The sequence below is a fragment of the Erinaceus europaeus genome, unplaced genomic scaffold, assembly GCF_950295315.1.
Source record: "Erinaceus europaeus unplaced genomic scaffold, mEriEur2.1 scaffold_474, whole genome shotgun sequence".
NCBI lineage: Eukaryota > Metazoa > Chordata > Mammalia > Eulipotyphla > Erinaceidae > Erinaceus > Erinaceus europaeus.
The window spans coordinates 22,445-45,891 of record NW_026647370.1 but is presented as its reverse complement, the minus strand read 5'-3'; the positions used below and the strand labels follow the sequence as shown (position 1 = coordinate 45,891).

At 42.2% G+C, this 23,447-nt stretch overlaps 1 protein-coding gene and 4 non-coding genes across 5 annotated transcripts; 2 read left to right on the top strand and 3 right to left on the bottom strand.

Annotated features, from left to right (window-relative positions):
• The first annotated feature begins 222 nt into the window (after positions 1 to 222).
• PRSS16 (serine protease 16) lies at positions 223 to 22,317 on the top strand. Its single transcript, XM_060183949.1, has 14 exons — positions 223 to 320; positions 482 to 627; positions 5,748 to 5,862; positions 11,011 to 11,206; positions 12,568 to 12,667; positions 12,808 to 12,937; positions 14,933 to 15,056; positions 15,299 to 15,376; positions 15,462 to 15,509; positions 15,992 to 16,282; positions 17,589 to 17,730; positions 21,139 to 21,318; positions 21,397 to 21,542; positions 21,646 to 22,317. The coding sequence occupies exons 1-14, from the start codon at positions 223 to 225 to the stop codon at positions 21,748 to 21,750; spliced, it is 1,899 nt and encodes a 632-aa protein (XP_060039932.1). The 3' UTR covers positions 21,751 to 22,317.
• TRNAV-CAC (transfer RNA valine (anticodon CAC)) lies at positions 665 to 737 on the bottom strand. Its single transcript has one exon. It is a non-coding gene; the product is annotated as a tRNA-Val (tRNA).
• Positions 3,246 to 3,328, bottom strand: TRNAL-UAA (transfer RNA leucine (anticodon UAA)). The gene has a single exon. It is a non-coding gene; the product is annotated as a tRNA-Leu (tRNA).
• TRNAV-AAC (transfer RNA valine (anticodon AAC)) lies at positions 4,750 to 4,822 on the top strand. Its single transcript has one exon. It is a non-coding gene; the product is annotated as a tRNA-Val (tRNA).
• Positions 6,316 to 6,389, bottom strand: TRNAI-AAU (transfer RNA isoleucine (anticodon AAU)). The gene has a single exon. It is a non-coding gene; the product is annotated as a tRNA-Ile (tRNA).
• Positions 22,318 to 23,447: the final 1,130 nt, after the last annotated feature.

The window sequence follows — 23,447 nt, the reverse complement described above, 5'->3', positions numbered from 1 at the left end:
AGGCTCACTGGTTACTTCTGCTCAAACTCCAAAGGTTTGAAAGAAAGTACCTCCATGCGAAGTTCATTTATTTTCTTATTCATTCATTCCTCCCACACACACTTTTTTGGAGGGGAGGGGAGGGAAGGGTGTCTTTGCATTATCACATTATATAGGTTTTAGGTGTGCATCGTGGAACATCTCAGACTTTCATTTCAGAGGTCCAAAATTAGACCTCTGCCCATGTTTGCCCCAGTGCAGAAAACTCAACTGGATACCGACTGCCACCCAGGCATGGGATCACTTTCTGGACACGGCGAAACTGGGAGCACTCAGGAAAGGTAATTGGGGCAGAGGGAACTTGCATGCCCTTCCCTCCCTCTGTAACCCACTGCAACACCCCCTCCAAAAGTGCGCCGGGTGGGGGGGGGGGTCCGTCGCTTTTGCATGAACGTATTTATCTGACAAGAAATAAATTGGAACTGCCCTCACTTGACACAAGGTTTCAATATGAAGTAGGTGTCTGTGCTAAAAACAAAGACTTTGCTCTCGTCTCACCTTCTTACTCTAATGCTTTTTCGAGAGACTCTGACGTGGATGACGTGGATCTGGCATACTTATGGACGCTGAGAACGAACAGGCCTCTCAGTATAACTCTAGTTATATTATTTTATAATTAGAAAAGCGCCCCCGCCTGGTTTCGAACCGGGGACCTTCCGCGTGTGAGGCGAACGTGATAACCACTACACTACGGAAACAACTGCTAGTGGGAGCTGCCTTTCCCTTCTTTTATAGAAGTTATTGACTGCAGGTTTCAGTGTTTCATTATAAATTTATTCATAAAGGTTTTTTTTTATATTTCTCCCCTTTATTTATAAATACAGGTTAAAAACTCATAAGCAGTCAAATGTTTTGTCCAGGGCTTCAATTGTTCCATAAATTCCAAGTATGATGATCTAAGAAAAAGTAGCATATTGAATATTTGGGGAGAGGTGAAGCAATAATGTCTTTTTCCATTTTTTTGAGGTATACTTGGCAAATATCACTGAGGACAGTCCCAACTTATTTCTCGCCAGTTTAAGGTGTACAGTATAACGATTTGATTTGCATATGTTGCAAAATGATTACCACACCTGGAGAATTTGATTTAAAGATCTCCCTTGCCACTGTCCTTGCAATGCACCTAAATACTTATCTCCTTGCTGGAAAATGATTCTCTGGAAACCAGAATTGAGTGCTTAAGTTCAGAAGATTGACTGTAGGAAGACATAGGAACATTTTGCCATAACTCCTCTTCCTTTGTGACAATTAACAAGATAGTCACAGGCTCCACCTACCAGTCTTCTGGAAATACAGATGACACATTTAGAGAACTCCTCCTTCTCTGGCACAAAACACAGATTCAAAAACACATAAACTTTACCCCAAAGGAGCTCCGTGTAGTAATGTCTCCCTATATTATAGAATTATCTGTTCTATTATGTTATTGTCTGGACATTGCTAGGAAATACAAGAAGGATCAAGACCATATTGTAAGCTTCTCTGTCTTGTATCTCAAAACACTTTCCATAATTGTTGACTGGAAAGAAGATATCAAAGTTTGTTTGTTTGTTTGTTTGTTTGTTTTTCAGAGCACTGCTCTGCTCTGGCTTATGGTGGTGCAAGAGAGTGAACCTGGGACTTCAAAGCCTCAGGTATAAGAGTCTCTTTGCATTACAATTATGCTGTTTTCTCCACCCACAAAGTTTTTTTTTTTTAACACAAGAAATATATGCAACATTTGTCAGCAAGATCTAACTGCTCACAGTTGCTTTTGTTAGATTTTATTTGTCAGTAAGAGAGATAGGAGAAAGAGAAAGAAAATCAGGCATCACTGTTGTACTGCCAGGATTTTAACTCTGGGTCTCATACCTAAAGATCCAGCATTCTACCCACTGCATCACCTCCCAGAGTACACATAATTGATCTTGATGAGACTCAGATTAGGAACAGAGCGTTATAAATTTATTGCTAAAAAAATGAAGCAACTCAACTGAAAGATAAATTCTTGTCTTGGGAATATAGAAAAGGCAGGGGTAGGAAAGTAGCAGAGGTTTCATATGTGAAATGTCTATGTTGAAAACTGTTTGAGTATTGTAGAAAGCTATAAAATATTTCTTCGTTTGGAAATAAATCCTTAAATTCAAAATGCCATGAAATATAATTGACCTTTAATAGACTTGAAAATACCTAGAGGTCCCCACTAGCTATTCTAAAAGTTCCTTGATCCCGCCTCATTTTCCTTTTATTAAAAACTATTTTTCCTCAAGCTGAAATTCTCTCTCTCCCACAGTCTCTCTCTATTCCTCGCTGGTAACTCAGTGACAGTGTATACTGGAGACCCTAGCTTTAATCCCCAACATCACATTAAAATTTTTTTTATCTGCCTGTGTATATTCTTCAAATCAATAATGGATGAAAATTTGTAAGGGAAAGGTATATTGCACCAAAAGTAAAGGCCTTTGGGGAAGGAGGGAAAGGGATGAAATAGAAAAGCACTTGGATCCTGGGGCATAATGGTGATGGACTTAGGCTAGGGGAGAAAATGTCTTCACAACATTTTATTTTATTTTATATTTTACCAGAGCATTGCTCAGCTCTGGCTTATAGTGATGCAGAGGATTGAACCTGGGACTTTGGACCCTGTGGCATGAGAGTCTCTTTGCAGAGCTGAGTAGTGCTCTGGTGAAAACAAAATAACAAGCACCAATTACCAAACAACAGTTGTTTCATTCCTAGAGAAAAAGTCATATTTAAAATGTATGTTTATTTTTATTTTTATTTTTTTACATGCATAACATTCCCCAGATTCCCATTCCCCATTCCCATTGTGTGGAGTTGTACCCCTCCTATCCTATGGTTTTGTTAATTAATCCTTTCTTAAATAAAAAAAATTAAAAATAAATAAATAAATAAATAAAATGTATGTTTATTTGTGAGAGAACCAGAATACTACTTTAGCACATATAGTGTCAGGTTTTGACTTCAGGACTCCATACTTTTTTTTCCCCCCCTTAGGACTTTATACTTTTAAGCTTTACCCACTTTGCCACCTCCCAGGTATTTGGGCTTTAATGCAAATAGATCAGTCATGAGTATGTAAATTGTCTAAATAAAATAAATTAGAGTTTGTTGGATTAGACAAAAAAGAGAAAAACACATTCATACTTACTGGACGAGATGCAAATTTTGCCCAGTAAGTTTTCAGACAAAACACATAAATGGTATACCGGGAGTGGGGTTCGAACCCACGCGGACATTCATCCATTGGATCTTAAGTCCAACACCTTAACCACTCGGCCATCCCGGTGACGCAGGTAAGTATTTCTGTGAACCTTTACGTAGTTAGAATTGATTAGAATTCCAAGCTTCTAGGAAATTAGTTAATTCTATAGCCTTGAATTGTGTAACCAGGTTTAAAAAGAGTATAGAAGAAACATTCTTCTAATGATTTTTTAAATTACCACCTAATCATTAATTTAAAATGAGTGTTAGGGGAAATCTGAATCATTTGTGACTCTGAGGACTAACATTAAAAAACAGGTATTATAGGTCCAGGAAGTGGCTCAGTGCATAATACACTGGATTCTCAACCATGAGGTCCCGAGTTCAACCCGGTGGCACATGTACCAGTGATGGCTGGTTCCTTCTCTCTCCTATCTTTCTCATGAATAAAGAAATTCTTTCAGAAAAAAAAAAAAAAAAGAATACTATGACCGAAAACAAAGTAAAGCTGCCACGGGAATACTAACTTTTCCAACACTAATTTTGCCACCACACTTATGCTCAAGAGAAGACATTTTCTGTGAAACTGCAACGACATACTACCACAGGAGAAAGGAAGAAGAGTAACGGGGGTGGAGCGAATGCAACCTCATGAAGCATGTCTCAGAAGTTTAAAAAGTTTATATCTGGGCAGACAGTAGATAGCATAATGGTTATGCAAACAGACTCCTGTTTGAGTATCCAACATCCCTGGTTCAATCCTCCACATGATCATGAGCCTTGACTGAACAGTGTTCTGGTAAAGAAGGAAAGTAGACTAGCATCTAAACTTAAGTTTTTACCTAGAAGAACACAGTTTTTGTCTACTGAATAAGATATCACATTTCAAACCCATTACATGTGTCAGAGCAGTAAGAGATTTCTCCACTGCGCCACCTCCCGGACCTCAGAAAGAGATTCTAATGTAATAAAAGTTATTCTCTAGATTCCACTTTAACCAACTTCGCAGCCACTCCCTCAAACCTTGCTTGACAGACAACTGGACAATGTTCTCACTCCTTTGGTCTCACTCTAAAAAATCCCTTGAGCTCAGCTAAACGGATCTAGTTCCCAAGAGAAAATTTTCCTGTCTTCCATAAGTGAAAACCAGCATTAATAATACAGGATAAGAGAAATAATAGTATTATATCATGAAGTTACTTTATCAAATAAAATGTCTCACAGAGGACCTAGTGGGGGTTGTATGTGGAAAACTGAGAAATGTTATGCATGTACAACTATTGTATTCACTGTCAAATGTAAAACATTAATCCCCTAATAAAGAAAAATAAATAAATAAATAAAATGTCCCAGACATTTGCCTAAGTTTCCCTGTCTAACTGTTGTAAAATAACTGTAGTTGTAGGAGTCTTATTTTCATGAGAAATAAATGATCAATTTAAAGGCTGAAGAACTACTACATTAATTTTAACAAATACTGTAAGGTGAACAAATGTGGTCGTCCAAGTTTCCGTAGTGTAGTGGTTATCACGTTCGCCTAACACGCGAAAGGTCCCCGGTTCGAAACCGGGCGGAAACAGTTTTTACCTTTTCTCCAGAAATTTAAGATTTTATTCCAAAACATTCCTATTTGAATCTATCTCAACTAAGTCATAACTCTTCATCACAAGAATTGTAACAAAACATAGTCACTCTTACTTTCCTTTTTCCATTCCTAGCTTTCACCTGGCTGTAGTGAATGCTGTCCAGAGGGAACAAAGAGACTGGAACAGAGACAGAAATGTGAATACTTAAAGAGCATCAGAGGGCAATTAAAACTGCTACAGAGTAAACTGAGATGTAGCAGAAATGTTAAGTGGGGCCTTGTTAACAAGGCCATTTTTAAGCACTTTGACCTTTTTTCTCATGAGGAAAGTTTGGCTTTTAAGCAATGAAATGAAGTGACTCTAGATTTTGAAAGCCATGTCAGCTTTTTGGCTTGTTAATTGGGAGTAACCCCAATTAAAAACTGGAGGTCCGGATTGTCATGAAGTCCTTTTCATTATCTGAAATGGCTAGCTTCAACAAAATGGAGGTAGTCACAGAGTAGTCACAATTCGGTTATGTTTTTAATAATAAGAGATGTTGATACCAGCAATGTTGAAAAGGCAGTTCTGAAGAGGAGCAGATAACTAGGTATATGGAGTGTGTGATGGTTACATGTAGACTGGGTGAATCAACTCTGGAAATAGGAACAGAAGTGTGGCATCACTTAGGGATCACCAGACACACTTCACTTTCTCCCCAATGCCAATATGATCCTATATCCTCATTTCCCTTAATAAATTGCCCACCTGATGACTTTATAACAGGTACATAATCTATAACAAACTTTGGTGCTTTGTTGTTGTTGTTCCCTTTTCTTTATCTCCTTCCTCCACCCCGCCACCCCTTGTAGAGGGGAACAAAGAAGATAGGTGATACTGATGAGGACTAAAAACTAACGCTACCATTTAATTCCAAAGCTGTGCTAGAGAGACAGCTTCTTGCAGTGTGCCCGTTCAGGGATCAAACTTACGACCTTGGTGTTATTAGTATCACCCCTTATGGAGCTGCGCTAACTGGCTACTATTTAGAAAGGTATTTTTTACCTGGAATGGAAAGTGCCCTTACATGGGAGAAAAGCTGCTTTGTTCTGCCTGTGATCCAGGGTCCAGTCCCCGTAAACCACAGGGGAGAACTATATACTGTGCCCTTCTTTCTCCTTCTCTCTGTGTAGAAAAGAAGAAAGATAGGAGGAAAGAAGGAGCGAGGAAGGGAAAGAAGGAAGATCTGGAGAGGTGATGGTCTAGCAAACAATACATAGTAACCCGGAAGCCTACACAAGAATCGAAGCCATAATCTTAACAATGTTAGTACAACCCTGTAATAGACCTAAGCGACCATTTGAAGGTAGAGATTACACATAAAACAGTCTCTTGGCAAAATGACACACCTGGAAGAATTTCTATTTTGCTATGTGCGCAACACAACTTAGTCTCTAAAAACTAAGCAGTGACGGCCCAGCTACCTCTAAAGGTAAAATGGTCTATTTGGCCCGTACGGGGATCGAACCCGCGACCTTGGCGTTATTAGCACCACGCTCTAACCAACTGAGCTAACCGGCCACACATAAGTAAACGCTCTTTGTTCTCCCACTTTGCTGTTAGGTCCTATCTTAAAATGTTTCTTCTTTAAAGGTGATGTTTTATTTTAGCTAATCTTACTACCAGCCATAACGTTGCTTTAACCTTTGCTTCACTTTTTAAATTTCCCCTTCCTCCACTCATGCGAAAAGGAGTAATAAGAAACGAAAAACTCTACTTCTGACAAACATGAAATTAGACTTCTTTTTTTTTTTTTTATTTAAGAAAGGATTAATTAACAAAACCATAGGGTAGGAGGGGTACAACTCCACACAATTCCCACCACCCAATCTCCATATCCTACCCCCTCCCCTGATAGCTTTCCCATTCTCCATCCCTCTGGGAGCATGGACCCAGGGTCATTGTGGGTTGGAGAAGGTAGAAGGTCTGGCTTCTGTAATTGCTTCCCTGCTGAACATGGGCGTTGACTGGTCGGTCCATACTCCCAGTCTGCCTCTTTCTTTCCCTAGTAGGGTGTGTCTCTGGGGAAGCTGAGCTCCAGGACATATTGGTGGGGTCTTCAATCCAGGGAAGCCTGGCCAGCATCCTGATGGCATCTGGAACCTGGTGACTGAAAAGAGAGTTAACATATGAAGCCAAACAAATTGTTGAGCAATCATGGACCCAAAGCTTGGAATAGTGGAGAGGAAATGTTAGGGAGGTACTCACTGCAAACTCTAGTGTACTTCTGCTTTCAGGTATATATTTTGCAGTAGTTTATAGATATGTGTGAAGATATGCTCTCTCTCACAGAAACTGGTGTATATCTAGGTTTTGGGACTTTGTTAGAAAGTGAACTACCTGAGATGAAATTAGAGTATACTATGAAAGGAAAGGTCTTACCTGAGTAATGAAGCTGAAGGGTTGTCATTCCACATGTGAAGTCTCTGGACACAGTCTGAAGTGAAGCATGTTGAGGTGGCAATCGTTGCGTTGGTTAGGTTGTGATTGGCGGATGCAATATTATTTGGTATGGATTGGGAGAGGCATACGGGAAAGTGGGCCCTATCCAAGGGTTCCAGGACTGGGAGAAGTAGGGGCTCTATAGTGGAGATGTGAGGTTCCTGCTGTCTTAGGGTTCAAAAAGACAATCGATAGTTAATGTTATCATCACATTATTTGGTAATTGGGTTAACTTTGAAAAGTCCTTTTGTTATGGTTTGCTGTACAGTACCCAGTATCTTGTATATAGCTGTGCTAAGGACTTCTTTTAAAGACTTTCTCATACTGGTCGGTTCTGTCTGGAGAAAACACAGATAACATTTATAAGAGAGCTTTTCCTTATTCTGACCCCAGGAAAGATGTAGAAGAAGAAGAATAATTTAATCATCTAGGCCCTTTCCCTTTCTTCTTTTTTTTTTTTTTTAAATCTCTTTTCAGAGACTCAGATTGCTTGTTTCTCTTTTATTTATTTATTTATTCCCTTTTGTTGCCCTTGTTGTTTTACTGTTGTAGTTATTATTCTTGTCATCGTTGTTGGATAGGACAGAGAGAAATGGAGAGAGGAGGGGGAAGACAGAGAGAGGGAGAGAAAGATAGACACCTGCAGACCTGCTTCACCGCCTATGAAGCGACTCCCCTGTAGGTGGGGAGCTAGGGCTCGAACCTGAATCCTGAGCTTAACTGGCTGCGCTACAGCCCGACTCCCCTTTTCTGGTTTTTTAAAGATTTTATTTATTTGTTAATGAGAAAAATAGGAGGAGAAAGAGAGAAAGAACCAGATATCACTCTGATACATGTGCTGTCAGGGATTGAACTCAGGACCTCATGCTTGAGAGTTTAGTGCCTTAGCCACTGCCACCTCCCTGACCACTCCCCTTCTAATTGTGTGTGTGTTGGAACCTGAGAATTGTTGAACTTTGAATCAGCAAACACTGATTAGATGTGGGAAAAAGAGAGATTGCTATGAGGTCAGTTTTAGATAATGCTATAAAATGGTTTATGGTTAGAAAGTGATGTTCTGAGAATGTAGGTTCAATCCCCCAGCACTACCTTCCATAAGTCAGAACTGAGCAGTGCTCTAGTCTTATCTGTCCTTCATAAACATAAATAAATATTTTAAAGGTATATTTTTGCCTCCAGGGTTATTGCTAGGGCTTGGTACCAACACGAGGAATTCACTGCTCCTGGCAGAGAGAAATTGGGAGAGGAGTGGACACCTACAAACTTCCTTCATGGCTTGTAAAGTTGTGAAGCTTGTGAGGCTTTTCCCCCTGAAGAGTGGCTCCAACTCGGATTTTTTGAATGAGTACTTATGCTTTAGCACTGTGTGCGCTTAACCCAGTGCACCACCAACCAGTCGCAAAAGATAATTTTAAAAGTAAATTTTGTTTTGCTGATGGGGATTAAAACTGCATCCCATGGTCCAGGAGGTGGCACAGTGACTAAAGCATTAGACTCTCAATCATGAGGTCCTGAGTTCGCAACTTGGCAGCACATGTACCAGAGTGATGTCTGGTTCTTTCTCTCTCTCCTACCTTTCTCATGAATAAATAAATAAAATCTTTAAAGAAGAAAAAAATGATTCCCAGGGGCTGGAAGGTGGCACACCTGGTTGAGCGCACATGTTGCCATGTACAAGGACCCAGGTTTGAGACCCTGACCCTACTTGCAGGGGGAAAGCTTTGCAAGTAAAACAGTGTTGTAGGTGTCTTTCTCTATCACCTTCTTCTTAATTTCTGACTGTCTCCATCCAATAAATAAAAATTTAGTGGAAAAAAAAACTTGATCCTCTAGCATGAAATCCTTTTTGCTGCCTCCCCAGCCCAAGAATAGAAACTGGGGTATGCAAATTCCTTTTTATTATTATTATTAGTAGTAGAAGCAGAGAGAAATTGAGAGCGAGGAGAAGATAGAGAGGGAGAGAGACGAAGAGATACCTTCAGACCTTGTGAGGCTTTCCTCTTGCAGGTGAGGACCAGGGGCTTCAACCTGGGTCCTTGTACACAGAAATGTGTGTGCTTAAACAGGTGCACCCCAGCTTGGCCCCTGCAAATTCTTGAGACTTACGTATTTGTAAGTGTTGAAGAAAATTCATCATGATCATATAGTTAATAAGTATACAGACATATGAAATCATGGTTAGATTTATTAACAAATTAAATTATATAAACACTTGGTATGATTTGTAAACTACCAGTTAACGATCCAAGTTTTTAATGAAAAGATCAAATGGAGCAGATGTGTTGGTATATCAGTTCCAAAATTGTATCCACAATTAGAAAACTTGTTTAAAGTATCTGACTACCTGCTTTTTTTTTTTTTTTGCATAACCACTATGCTATTTCTCCCAGCCTTTTTTGTTTTCTTTTGTTTGTTTATTTCTTTAATAATGATCAACTAGACCATAGGATAAGAGAGATATAATTCCCATCACCAGAGTTCCCTATCCCATCCTCTACATTGAGTGCTTTCCTATTTTTTATTCCTCTAGGAACATGGACCCAAGGATCATTATGGAGTGCAGAAGTTGAAAGATCTGGCTTCTGTAATTGCTTCTCCCCTGGACATGTAAAGTACCTACTTTAAAAAACTCTTTTAATATTTATTTATTTATTCCCTTTTGTTGTTTTTTTATTGTTGTTGTTACTGATGCCATTTGTTGTTGGATAGGACAGAGAAATGGAGAGAGGAGGGGAAGACAGAGAAGGGGAGAGAAAGATAGATACCTGCAGACCTGCTTCACTGCTTGTGCAGGGACTCCCCTGCAGGTGGGGAGTCAGGGGCTCCAACTGGGATCCTTACTGATCAGTAGACATCCTTACTGATGGGTCCTTGTGTTTTGCCCCACCTCTGCTTAATCTGCTGGGCTACCACCTGACTCCCAGTACCTGCTTTTTATGACATAATGAATGCTATTGAGCAAGCCTAAGCTATTTAGAGACCATGAGTCTAAGGAGCGTGGTGGAATTGTAGTTTATGACACACTGATAAGGAACAGAAAGAGGGGGAGACCAGGAAATAGGATGCAATTGAGGCACACAGAGAGAAACTGAATTACAGAGAAAAAGACTGAAATAGAAGTGAAGAAACTGAGAAGACTTGAAGATAAACTGAAAGTAGAAGAAGGCTGAGAGTAAGTGGGCTAGAGGCAGTCTTGAGGTAGCAAGAAGACAGAGACTAAGGCATAGAAAAATGAGAGGGAAAGAGAATGACTGCAGGAAAGAGAGGGGGGAGACAGGGGCACTCTGGAGTATACTGAAGGTCAGAGGGAAGAAAAATCACGATGCTGAACGAGGAGAAAATTAGGGAGAGGGAAGAAAGTGGATATTCAGTTTCCATCTCAGCAGACCTCTGTGTACAAACCTCTGGCGTCCCTACCCCGCTTTACTGATTCCTACAGAAGCTTGACCTGTCCTAACAGTGGTGGTGTCAGAAAGGAAATCTGAACTGATGAAGGGCTGAATTTAAATCCCAGTTCTAGGGACATAGTAAAGGTGCCTGGTGAATGAGAGCAGAAGCCCTAGGGCACTGACAACAGTAGACTGGGCCTCCAGCATGACTATCACACCTACCTTTTGGCTGGGCCTTCTGTTCCTGTTTTCCTTCTGGGGGTCTTCCACTTCAGGTAGGAGAGCTTGAGAGTCAGGTAAGGGCTCCTGAGGGGGCCTGACCTGACTTTTCACCTGTCTTCCACAGCTTCCCTTCTCAGGCGCCTTGGGGAATACATTCAGCAATTTCAGGAAAGTTCTGGCCTGGGCCTGGCTCTGAACCCTGGGCCTTCAGCATTCCCAAAAGAGGGATGGCTGGAGCAACCACTGGACCCCTTCAATACCTCTGATGGGAGGTCTTTCTTACAGGTGAGGCTAGAAATGGGCACCTACTAACTACCCTGCCCTCTTCCTTCTCTGTCCCTTAGCTCCTGCTCTTTTTTCTCACACCTCAGTCCCTTACCTTTGTCCCCAGTCTCATTTTATGCCTGTTGTTAACATCTCATATTGCTATTGTTTTTTAATAACTTATTTATTTTGGATAGAGACAAAAATAAATTGAGAGGGGAGAGGAAGGTTAAGAGGGAGAAAGACAAAGGGCCACCTACAGCACTGTTTCACCACTTGTGAAGCTTTCCCCTTACAGGTGGGGACTGGGGGCTTGAACCCGGGTCCTTGCACATTGGCATGTGTATGTTCCACCAGGTATGCCACCACCTGGCCCCCTCATACTGCTCTTAATCTAGTCACAGTTTCTGCAATTTACCCTCTAGCTCAGCACTTTTCCCCTTTCTTTTAGGATCAGGTCCCATTGTTACATCTTCCACTCATCCTCTCATTGCCATACAGTCGCCTTACTCTCTATCCTTCGGTTGAACAATAAATTTACCACCAGGTCTAAATATGTGGCAAGACTAGCTTGGGAACTATTTCTAGCTCATAACAGGCTTTGAAAATAACTAACGAATGAATAAACAACATTTCTACTTTAAACTCCTGCTCTACAAAGTCTTCAAACAGTTTTTCACTGATATCCTAAATCTATGCATTGTTACTTCTACAATTATTATTTTAATACATAGTAAGTGTCTAGCATGATTCTTGGCTCTGAGAAGAAGGGGGGAAAAATGACAAAAATGCCTGCTCTTTAAGACCCAGGAGACAGTGTAGTGTGTAGAATGCCAAACTTTGTGTATAAGATCATGAATTTGGTCCCTTGCCCAAGTAAGTTCTCTTTATTTATTTATTTATTTATTTATTCCCTTTCGTTGCCCTTGTTGTTTTATTGTTGTAGATCTCGTTGTTGTTGGATAGGACAGAGAGAAATGGAGAGAGGAGGGGAAGACAAAGAAGGGGAGAGAAAGATAGACACCTGCAGTCCTGTTTCACCACTTGTGAAGCGATTCCCCTGCAGGTGGGGAGCTGGGGGCTCGAACCGGCATCCTTACACTGGTCCTTGTGCTTAGTGCCACCTGCGCTTAACCCACTGTGCTACCGCCCGACTCCCTAGTTCTCTCTCTTTACTAAAAACAGAATTACTAATTTTTAAATCTCCTCTTGTGAGTATGACATTCTAGATAAGGGAATAAAGGAAAGTGAACACATGTGTAAACATACCTATTTCACTTCTTACTAAGTATATACAGAGAAATCCAGTTGATAAAACAGAAAACACAGAATAGGTCAGAATGCTCACAAACCTATTTCTTCTTTTTCATTCTACCCCTCAGCGGTACTGGGTGAATGATAAATATTGGGTCACCCAAGATGGACCTGTGTTCCTGCATCTGGGAGGTGAGAGCAGCCTTGGGCCAGGTTCAGTGATGAAAGGTAAGAAGCAGGACACAGGAGGAGACAACATAAGCCAATGGAGAGCAGGAAGGCTGCCCATTATAGTACTGAAACCTGAGGGTCCCACGGCTTCCACCAGGCCATACATACTCCCCACACACACCCTAAACTTTTCACAGGGCACCCTGCAGCCCTTGCACCAACCTGGGGGGCCCTGGTGATAGGCCTGGAACACAGATTTTATGGCCTGAGTGTACCTGCCGGTGGCTTGAACATAGTCCAGCTCCGCTTCTTGTCCAGTCGGCATGCGTAAGTAAGGGTAGGGAGTGTGTTTGTTAACATAGAGCCTGGAATGTCTGTGTTTTGGCATCTCTGTAACTGGGTCTCTTCTACTGCTAGATATTGACTTCTGAGCCTCTGGTTCAATGCTTTCTTCTCTGTCTTACTTTCTCTCTTTAATTTAAACTTTATTTTATTTGATAGAACAGACAGAAATTGCAAGGGAAAGGAGATAGAAAGGGAGTGAGGGAGTCGGGCAGTAGTGTAGTGGGTTAAGCACAAGGATGGGGGTAAGGATACCGGTTCGAGCCCCCAGCTCCTCACCTGCAGGGGAGTCCCTTCATAGGCAGTGAAGCAGGTCTGCAGGTGTCTATCTTTCTCTCCCCCTCTCTGTCCTCCCCTCCTTTCTCCATTTCTCTATGTCCTACCCAGCAATAATGACATCAATAACAACAACAATAATAATAACCACAACAATGATAAAAACAAGGGCAACAAAAAGGAAATAAATAAAAAGGGAGCGAGAGATAGACACCTGCTGCCCTGCCTCACCACTCATGAAGCTTTCCCTCTGCAGGGCTTGAACCTGGGTTCTTATGGATGATTAATACATGTACTTAACTAGGTGTGCCACTATTTGACCTCTTCCTCTTTCCATCTCTGAGTCCCTATTTTTCCTCTGAGTCTATTTTTTTCTCTTACATACACTACATTCTTACCCCCCCAACACATTATTGTAAAGTATGATTTAAAGCCAAATGATATATAATGAAAGCAGATCTTCATCAGATAATATTGTTCAGTTCAACATCCTCATGGATTTTTTTTCTCATCAGTGTTATCGGGAAAAAATGTTATTTGAGTATATGCTGTTTGTATCCATTTCTTCTTTCTATTTTACTCTTCCCTCCATCACTGAGTCCCCACAGAAGTCCTCACTTCTGTTTCTGTTCTTCAGTCTTCAGGGGCTACACCATTTTATTCCTTACTTCCTTTGTCTCTTTATTTTTCCTTTTCTGGGGGATTAATGTTTTACATTCTACAGAAAATACAATAGTTTTTATATGTATAACATTTCTCAGTATTCCACATAACAATGCAATCCCCACTAGGTCCTCTGTCATCCTTTTCCAGGACCTGTACTCTTCCCCCACCCACCCACCCCAGAGTATTTTACTTTGGTGCAATACACCAACTCCAGTCCAGATTCTGCTTAGTGTTTTCTCTTCTGATCTTGTTTTTCAAATTCTTCCTGTGAATGAGATCATCCCATATTCGTCCTTCTGTTTCTGACTTATTTCACTTAACATGATTTGCTACACCACTTTTTAAGTGTTTGACACCAAATACAAACATTCTCAGAAAGGCTGGGGAGGGAAGTAAGTTCTTGGGACAGAAAAAAGAGGAAGTTAGACATATCCCAACACTTCCTCCTTTTTTCTTTTTCCAATGTGTATCTCTTTTGTTATTGTATTTAATTTAGCTAGTTAGTTTGAATAGGCATAGAAAACTCAAGAGAGAGAAAGAGAGAAACCTACAGCAATGCTTCACTGCTAGTGAAGCATCCCCCTTGCAGGTGGGGGTGTGTGTGCTTGAACTCTGGGCATAATAGTGTGTGCTCTCTACTAGATGTGCCACCATCTGGTGCCTAATTGTATCTCTTATTCACTCTATACCTTCTACCTCAGTCAATAAAAGCCCCGCTCCTCTTCATGAAAAATTATTTTTGCCCCAACTTTTACTTACATGTGCCAAGTTTCCATCTATGCTATCTTGGAGATTTTCTCCTTCCTCATCTAGTCCAGAAGGGAAAGAGAGTTAGGACTTTCCAGAGGGGTCTCTGCTGGCCTAGGCACATATGTGGTCAATGTGTGTGTGGGGTAAACTTCATGAATAACTTATTAGAAGAACCCTAACTTCTGGCCGGACTCTCCATTCATGTCTCTGGGTCATCACCTGTGCAGCTGGGGGAATCTCTAGGATTCCCAGAGGTGAGTACCAATCCACTCTTCCCTCTGGCTCCAGGTTAGCTGACGTGGCCTCTGCCCGCCTTGCACTCTCTCGAGTCTTCAATGTGTCCTCCTCCAGTCCCTGGATCTGCTTTGGAGGCTCCTACGCCGGTTCCTTGGCCGCCTGGGCCCGGCTGAAGGTCCCAGGGATTCCCTAGAATGGGCTGCGGGGGAGGGAACTTGGGCTCTGGGAATCCTCCTGAGAAAACAGGAACAGCCACTCTCTAACTCCCCACTCCCCAAAAGTTTTCAACAAGTTGTCTTCGCAAGAGTTCGGTACATAGGAGATAGGGACTTGCCTAAAACCACAAGACTGACACCAGCAGGAATATGTAGGAACCCATTCCCTATGACCAGAGACTAACGATTTCTCCTCTATCAGTTTCCCCATCTCATTTTCGCCTCAATCGCTTCTTCCGCTCCGGTGCGGGCTGTGCTGGATTTCTCTGAATATAATGACGTAAGGATGAAGCCAGAGCGGGAAGGAGGCGGCGGGCATCAATAGTCCAAGTCCGATGACACCTTCTCCCTCCGTTCTGCTACAGGTGGTGTCCAGAAGCCTAAAGAACACGGCGATCGGCGGATCCCCGGAGGTAGGATGGGCCCTAGTCTGAGAACGGATAGGAAGAAGAGGTTGTGGACTTTGGTGAGAGAAAACGGTGAAGTCAACATTAAGTCAGGAGCTAAGCGAGGTGAAATCCCTGAATTTGGAAGAAGGCGGAAATGGAGAATTTGACAGGGCCTTAAACCTGGGACACACACCTGGAACAAGTCTGGGCCTTGAAGGGGCGGGGCCTAAGCGAGGGCGGAGTCAGCGGGAGCTAGCCGGAGAATGTAGGGGCGGGGCCTAAGCGAGGGCGGAGTCCAGCGGGAGCGAGCCGGATAATGTAGGGGCGGGGCCAGGGCAGTCGGAGAGGAGGAGCCAGGAGAGGGTGGGGCCAGAACTCACTGCAGCAGCTCCCCGAGAGCCTAGCGAAGGGGATATGGGGCGCCCCAGAAACGTGTGGGTGCTGGAGACGGCAAGGCTGAGGTACAGCCCCGCGCTTTCGCCGTTGTTGCTTATTTGTCCTCGCAGTGCCGGGCTGCGGTGTCCGCTGCATTCGCGGAGGTGGAGCGGCGTCTGCGCGCTGGAGGGGCGGCTCGGGCTACGCTAAGGGCGGAGCTGGGCGCCTGCGGGTCCCTGGACCGCACGGAGGACCAGGCGGAGCTGCTGGGGGCGCTACAAGCTCTAGTGGGAGGAGCCGTGCAGTACGATGGGCAGGAGGGAGCGCCGCTGGGTGTGAGGCAGTTCTGCCGACTCCTCCTAGGGCCCCAGGGCAACTTTAGCCACCCGGCTGCGTACCGCGGTTTACGTCGGGCAGTGAAGGTGAGAGAGCACCGCTGAGCGCGGACAGCGCTAGTCCTCAGACCAAGGTTTCTTTCAGCTCCACTTCCACTCTGTGCTCTTGGGCAAGTGTGAACCTTTTTGAGCCTTACTTTCCTCTTCCGTAAGATAGGAATGATTTCATTGAATACGCACAGTAATTCTAGGAGCTAGACACTTATTCTCACTCACAGGTGAAGTAAACGGATTATGAGTTGCTCAAGGTCTCACAGGGTATAAGGCCCCAGTCATCTATCCATTAACGTCTTAACTCATAGGGCCCAGGCTCCCACCCCCCTCTTACCATGGGGTTCTCAGGAACTCACTCCGCTGTGTTTTACAAACACTTGTTTTCATTTTAGTTTACATTTGTAAGGATTTATTTTCTTGATTACATATCAGAGAGAGCTTCCCATGAGACAGGAAGGAGAGAAAGAAGCCCAAGCACACTCTGGCACTTGTGGTACTGGAGATTGAACCAGAAACCTCAGACAGGAGAGCCCAGTTGAGCCACTTCTCCAGCCGCCTTGTCTTTATTTTTTATGAGTGAGAGAAACCATAGCACCGCTTAGATTTGGCATATGCTGAACCTGAGGCCTCCCTTATCCTATGCTCTACCTCTGAGATATCTCAGGTCACTTCGCTGACTTTTTTTTTTTTTTTTTTTTTTGGTCAGAGCACTACTCAACTCTGTTTGATAGTGGTGCTAGGGAATTGAACCTGGGACCTTAGAGCCTTCATCATGAAAGTCTTTTTCTTTTAATATTTATTTATTTATTTAGAGTAAAGACAGAACTTGAGAGGGAAGGGGGAGATAGGGAGCAAATAACAGCAACACTGTTTCACCACCTGTGAAGTGACTTCTCTGCAAGTGGGGGCTGGGGTTTGAGCCAGAGTCCTTGAACATTCGTTTTTGTTTGTCTGCTTGTTTGTTAATACTTTATTTACTTATCTATTTATTGAATATAGACGGAAATTGAGAGGGAAGGGGGGAAATAGGGAGAGAGATACCTGCAGCAACACTGCTTCATCTTTCAGGAAGCTTCCCCCTGCAGGTGGAGAGTGGAAGCTTGAACCCTAGTCCTTGTGCATTGTCAAGTGTGCTCGCTCTACCAGATGCACCACCACTTGGCCCCAGTCATAAAAATCTTTTGCATAACCATAGTGCTATCTCCCAGGCCCTTGCCTGACTTTTGACCTTTGACTTGTAGGGACCCAGGCCTCTAGGCTCTAGTTTGGGGAGTGGGGGAAAGAAGGACATATATATGTATATGTGTGTGTATGTAGTTGTATGCATATTGTCCCCCAGGTTCTCATGCACAGCCTGGACCAGAGATGTTTAAGCTTTTCCCGAGCAGAGACAGTGGCACAGCTGAGGATCACAGAACCCCAAGTGTCCAGCGTGGGTGACCGGCAGTGGTTGTACCAGACATGCACTGAATTTGGCTTCTGTAAGTGACCGACCCAGACTTTGCCCCAACCATACATCTGTGCTACGCCCAGACAAGTCATCTCACAAGTGGTCTATACCTATTTTCATATCACAGGGAAACTGGCCTGACTGCTGAACTTCGTTTTTGAAATTTAATTTTATAAAATATTTATTTGATAGGACAAAGAAAAATTGAGAGGGGCAGGGGAAATAGAGAAAGAGAGACAACTAAAGCACTCCCTCACCACTCTCATGCAGCTTTCCCTTGCAGGTAAGGACTGAGGCTTGAACTTAGGTTCTTGAGCATGGTAATGTGTTCACTCAACTGGCTGCACCACCACCCAGCCCATTTATTTTATTTTATTTTATTTTATTTTATTTTATTTTACCAGGACACTACACAATTCTGGCTTATGGTGGTGCTGGGTATTGAACCTGAGAACTCAGTCTCAGAGGCATGAAAGTCTTTTGTCTAACCATTATGCTATTTCCTCAGCCATAATTTATTTTTTAAAATATTTATTACTCCCTTTTTGTTGCCCTTGTTGTTTTTCATTGTTGTAGTTATTATTGTTGTTGTTATTGATGTTGCTGTTGTTGGATAGGACAGAGAGAAATGGAGAGAGGAGGGGAAGACAGAGGGGGGAAGACAGAGAGGGGGAGAAAAAAGCACCTGCAGACCTGTTTCACCGCTTGTGAAGCGACTTCCCTGTAGGTGGGGAGTTGGGCGCTCGAACTGGGATCCTCACTCAAGGTCCTTGCACTTTGCGCCACATACGCTTAACCTGCTGTGCTACCACCGGACTCCCTTCCAATTTAATTTTTTTAAGATTGATTTATTCACATATGAGGGAGAAAGGAAAGAGAACCAGAGCACCACTAACACATGTGATGCTGGAAACATGTCATGCTAAAGCTTTATCCACTTTGCTAACTCCAAGGTCACTTGCTTGGCTTCTTAAACTTGCAGGCATGGGGCACAAGGATGGACTGTCTTAGTGGAATGTATATGTCCTTGTCCTGCACATGATCTCTCAACATAAGTGCTCATCTCTTTAGTCTACTCCACATCTGTATATTCTTATTCCAGGAATGGCCAAGCCCTCTTGTCAGTAAGCTAAAAACCTAAAAAAAAAAAAAAAAGCAAACTTAGTGGTACCTTTTTTTTTTTTTTTAACTGGATAGAGACAGAATTTGAGAGGGGAGGGAGAAGAGAGAGAGAGAGAGAGAGAGAGAGAGAGAGAGAGAGCTTTACCACTAGTAAAACTTCCCCCTGCAGGTGGGGGCCAGAGACTTGAACCAGGGTCCTTGTGCACTGTAACATGCACACTTTACTAGATGCACCACCTCCCAACTTCCTGGTGGTATCCTGCATGCCACCTTTCCAATATCTCCATGACCTTCTGACCACTGAGTTCTGTCTACCCTTCCTCCTTAGTCAATTCACCAGTTCTTCCTTTTTTTTTTTTTTTCCTCCGTCTGCTGTCAGAGATCCTCATCCTCTTTTGTGTGGATCCCTGACTGAGTCGCCTTTCTTGTTTATTGGTCCTTATTTCCTCCGTATAGTCCAACTACAATATTCAAAGACAGCGTTGTAAATATGACCTTGTCCTTTTTCTACTCAGAACCCTTTCATAGTTCTTAATGGATAGGACTGTTAAATACAATACGAAATTCCCAATTAAATTTGAATTTTAGGCAGTCTAGGAGGTGGTGCAGTAGATAATGTATTGAACTCTCAAGCATGAGGTCCCAAGTTTGATCCCTGGCAGCACATGTGTCAGAGTGATGTCTACTTCTCTTTCTCTCCCCCCCTATCATTAATTTATAAAATATTTTGGGGGCAGGGGAGTAGTGAGCCAGGCTGAGTGCATGTGGTATAGTCTGCAAGGTTAAAATCCCTGGTCCTCACCTGCAGGGTGAGAAGCTTCACAAGTGGTGAAGCAGTGCTGCTGGCTCATCTCTCTCTCTGTCTGTTTCTTTCTCTCTGTCTCTCTTGCCTCCAGGGTTATCTCTGGGGCTCGGTGGTGCCTACACTATTACCCACTACTACCCTTTGGCCATCTTTTTTCCATTGTTGTTGTTGCTGTTATTGTTGCACAAGACAAATTGAGAGAGGAGGGGAAGACAGGAAAGGAGGAGAGAATGATAGAAACCTACAGACCGATTTTGAGGTGACCTTCCTGCAGGTGAGAAGCTAGGGGCTTGAATCGGAATCCTTGTGCCAGTCCTTGAGCTCCATACTGTGTGCTACCGCCCAGCCCCTTCTCTCTTATCTCCCCCTTCCTTCTCAACTTCTGTCTCTATAAATGGAAAAAAAAAGTTAATTATTTTTAAATTATTTAAATTTTAAGAAATATATACAAATGACTTAAATTTCAGATTAAAAAATTACTTTTTCAGCACTGGGGCTTCATGCATGCGAAATCACTGCTCCTGGCAGTATTGTGTGTTGTGTGTTTTGTCACATACATGTAGCAGAACCCTATATACAGTAGGTATTCAGTAAACAGTAATGAAGGAATAAGCTTATGTGGGGTTGAGAAAGAGACATCTCATCCAATTTGTGCTTGAACCACAGCAGGCTCCTTCTTAAGAACTAGGCCTTTGCTATGCTGTTTTTTTTCTCTCTCTCTCTTTTTTTAATAGTCTGTATCTACCTTTATTTATTTATTTATTTATTTACTATTAGATAGAGACAGAGAGAAATTGAGAGAGAAGAGGAGGAGATAGAGAGGGAGAGAGGCAGAGAGACACCTGCATCCCTGCTCCACCACTTGTGAAGCTTTCCCCCTGCAGGTGGGGACCAGGGGCTTGAACCTGGGCCCTTTCACATTATAATGTGAGTGCTCAACCATGTGTGCCACTGCCTGGCCCCTCGTAATGCTGTTTTCTCTGTCCTTACACTTGATCTTCTCTCTTTGCTTTACTCACTCCTGTCAATTCTTTTTTAAAAGTATCTTGACTATTATTCTTATTATATTATATTATATTATATTATATTTTTATTTTTAGCAGAGCACTGCTGAGGTCTGGCTTATGATGGTATGGGGGATTGAACCTGAGACTTTGGAGCCTCAGGCATGAGAATCTCTGTATAACCATTATGCTATCTTCCCCACCCTCTACCAATTCTTTAGATCTTATCCCTTATTTGCTATCCTGGAGCCCATTGTGTTCCTTCTAGTGATATGGTGATATCCCCCTACTACCAGTCTACCCGACCCACTCTACCCGACCCCAAAGCCTGTTTTTACCACAGTCCTGATCATTCTGAGAAGGGAGTTGTGAACTCTTTAAAAGGAAACCCCAGAGCTGTCTTGACCACCACTGGGAAGAGAATTCTAAAACTGATTATTAAAAAAAAAAAAAAAAAAAGGATGGGGGCTGGCATATACCTTATTCTTATAGATATTTCCCTCTACAGATGTCACCTGTGAAGACCCCAAATGCCCTTTCTCCCAGCTTCCAGCACTGCCCTCCTACCTAGAGTTATGTGAACAGGTGTTTGGACTCTCAGCTTCATCCATAGCCCAGGCTGTGGTCCAGACAAACTCCTACTATGGTGGCCAGACCCCTGGGGCCACCCACTTATTGTTCATCAATGGTGAGTATGCCATCAGAACCCAACTCCCAAACCTCTATCTAGCCCCAATTCAATACACATTCTCTCCTTTCTTTCTAGGGGACACAGACCCCTGGCATGCACTAAGTATAACCCAGAACTTAGGACCTTCAGAATCAGCTCTTCTCATCCCTAGTAGTTCCCACTGCATGGACATGGCACCTGAGAGACCCTCAGACTCCCCCAGTCTCCGCTTGGGGCGCCAGGTAAGGGAAGAAAATCTCTGGGTGATTTGCATTTTTAATTTATATTTTGCTTTTTTTTTTTCTTTTACTAGTGCTGGAGGTTGACTTTTGAAATTCTCTACAGAACATCCACCATCAGTTGAAGACTTGGCTTAGGCTGGCAAAAGAAAACCAGGATAGTGGTCCGGGAAGTGGTACATTGGATAAAGGATTGGGCTCTCAAGTATGAGGTCATGAGTTCGATCCCCAGTAGCACATGTACCAGACTGATATCTGGTTCTTTCTCTCTCTCCTCCTATCCTTCTAATGAATAAATAAAGAAAATCTTGGGAAAAAAAAAATCAGGATAAAGGTGAGTTGTGAATCTCATATCCTCTCTGCTACCTGCATGGTCACCTCAGACCTAGATGCATTCATTCATCAAATGGAGAAAACAGCTTGCTTTGTAAGAGAAAATTTCCAGAACTGGGATCCAGCACTTGTTCTGTATATAACCAATTTATTTGTATTTGCAAATATCTTTTTACCCATTAAAAATGTCCTGTTACAAAGAATTGTGTTAAAAATAAAAGAAGCAATTGTGTAAATACAAATAGGTGATTATTCTCATTGTGAATGTCTGTATTTTGAATATTAAGTATCAAAAGGAACATGCGGCTCTTGTGGTACAGTGAATAAAGCGTTGGACTCTCAAGCAGGAGGTCATGAGTTTGATCCCCAGCAGCACATATATCAGAGAGATGTCTGGTTCTTTCTCTCTTTCCTCCTATTTTTCTCATTTATAAATAAATAAAATATTTTTAAACAATGGAGCTCTTTATATCCATTTTGGATGTGCGCATAAAAAAAATCTTGTTGTTCCACTGGGGATTGAACCCAGGCCCTTCAGGTAATACGGAAGATGTGCTAACCACTGCACTATGGAACTAGAAAGAAACTTAATTTTTATATATGCTCTTACTAGAATTAGTATGGTAAAAAAAAAAGTGACTGCAAACTCTGGAATGAAGCACTTTCAAGAACTGTACCTTTGCTCTGTGGGTATGTAATGGTGTCCTGTGGGAGAATAAATTAAAAACAACTGTTCAGACATATATAGTTATGTTTAGCTAATTCTTGTATTCTTGACTCAGAGAAAATGCTTGGGGACAAATTATCTATTTCGTCTTATACACACAGTTTTGAAAGTCTTATGTCACCTGTAAATACAGGATTCAAATAACTTTTTTTGTTTAACTGTCCTCTCCATTTCTAACCTTGTGGCACACTCAGTGTAGGCTACGTTTGTTCAGTTTTTTTCCTACCTATATTTGTTGAAAGTTCACTATTTCCCAGATATTTTTCAAGACATAGAGGATATAGGAGTAAACACAAAGGGCAAAAATACCTTTTTGAGATGACATTGTGATTTCTTTGCATATACTCACTACTAAGTAAATGCACTAATATATCATGAATATATCCTTGTCTGAAACCAAAACTTACATATGTTATGTCCTAAGATGAGAAGATGGGGCCAGGTGGTTGCATGCTTGGTTAAGCATGCACATTATAATGCACAAGGACCTAGGTTCAATCCCTTGCTCCCCACCTGCAGAACTGCAGGTGTGTCTCCTCTGTCTCTTTTCCCCTCTCAGTTTGTCTGTATCTAATAAATAAATAAATATTTTTAAAAACTCCATTAAAATAATCACCAACCTCATTGTGTTTGTCTTTAAATAGAGAGAAATCAGTTTCATAAAAGTAGAGATAACTTTTTTATATTCATAATTTTAGCTTGGAATTTAATTTTTTTAATTTCTTTATTGGAGGATTAATGTTTTGCATTTGACAGTAAATACAATAGTTTGTTCATAACATTTCTCAGTTTTCCACATAATAATACAACCCCTACTATGTCCTCTGTCATCTTTTCTGGACCTGTAC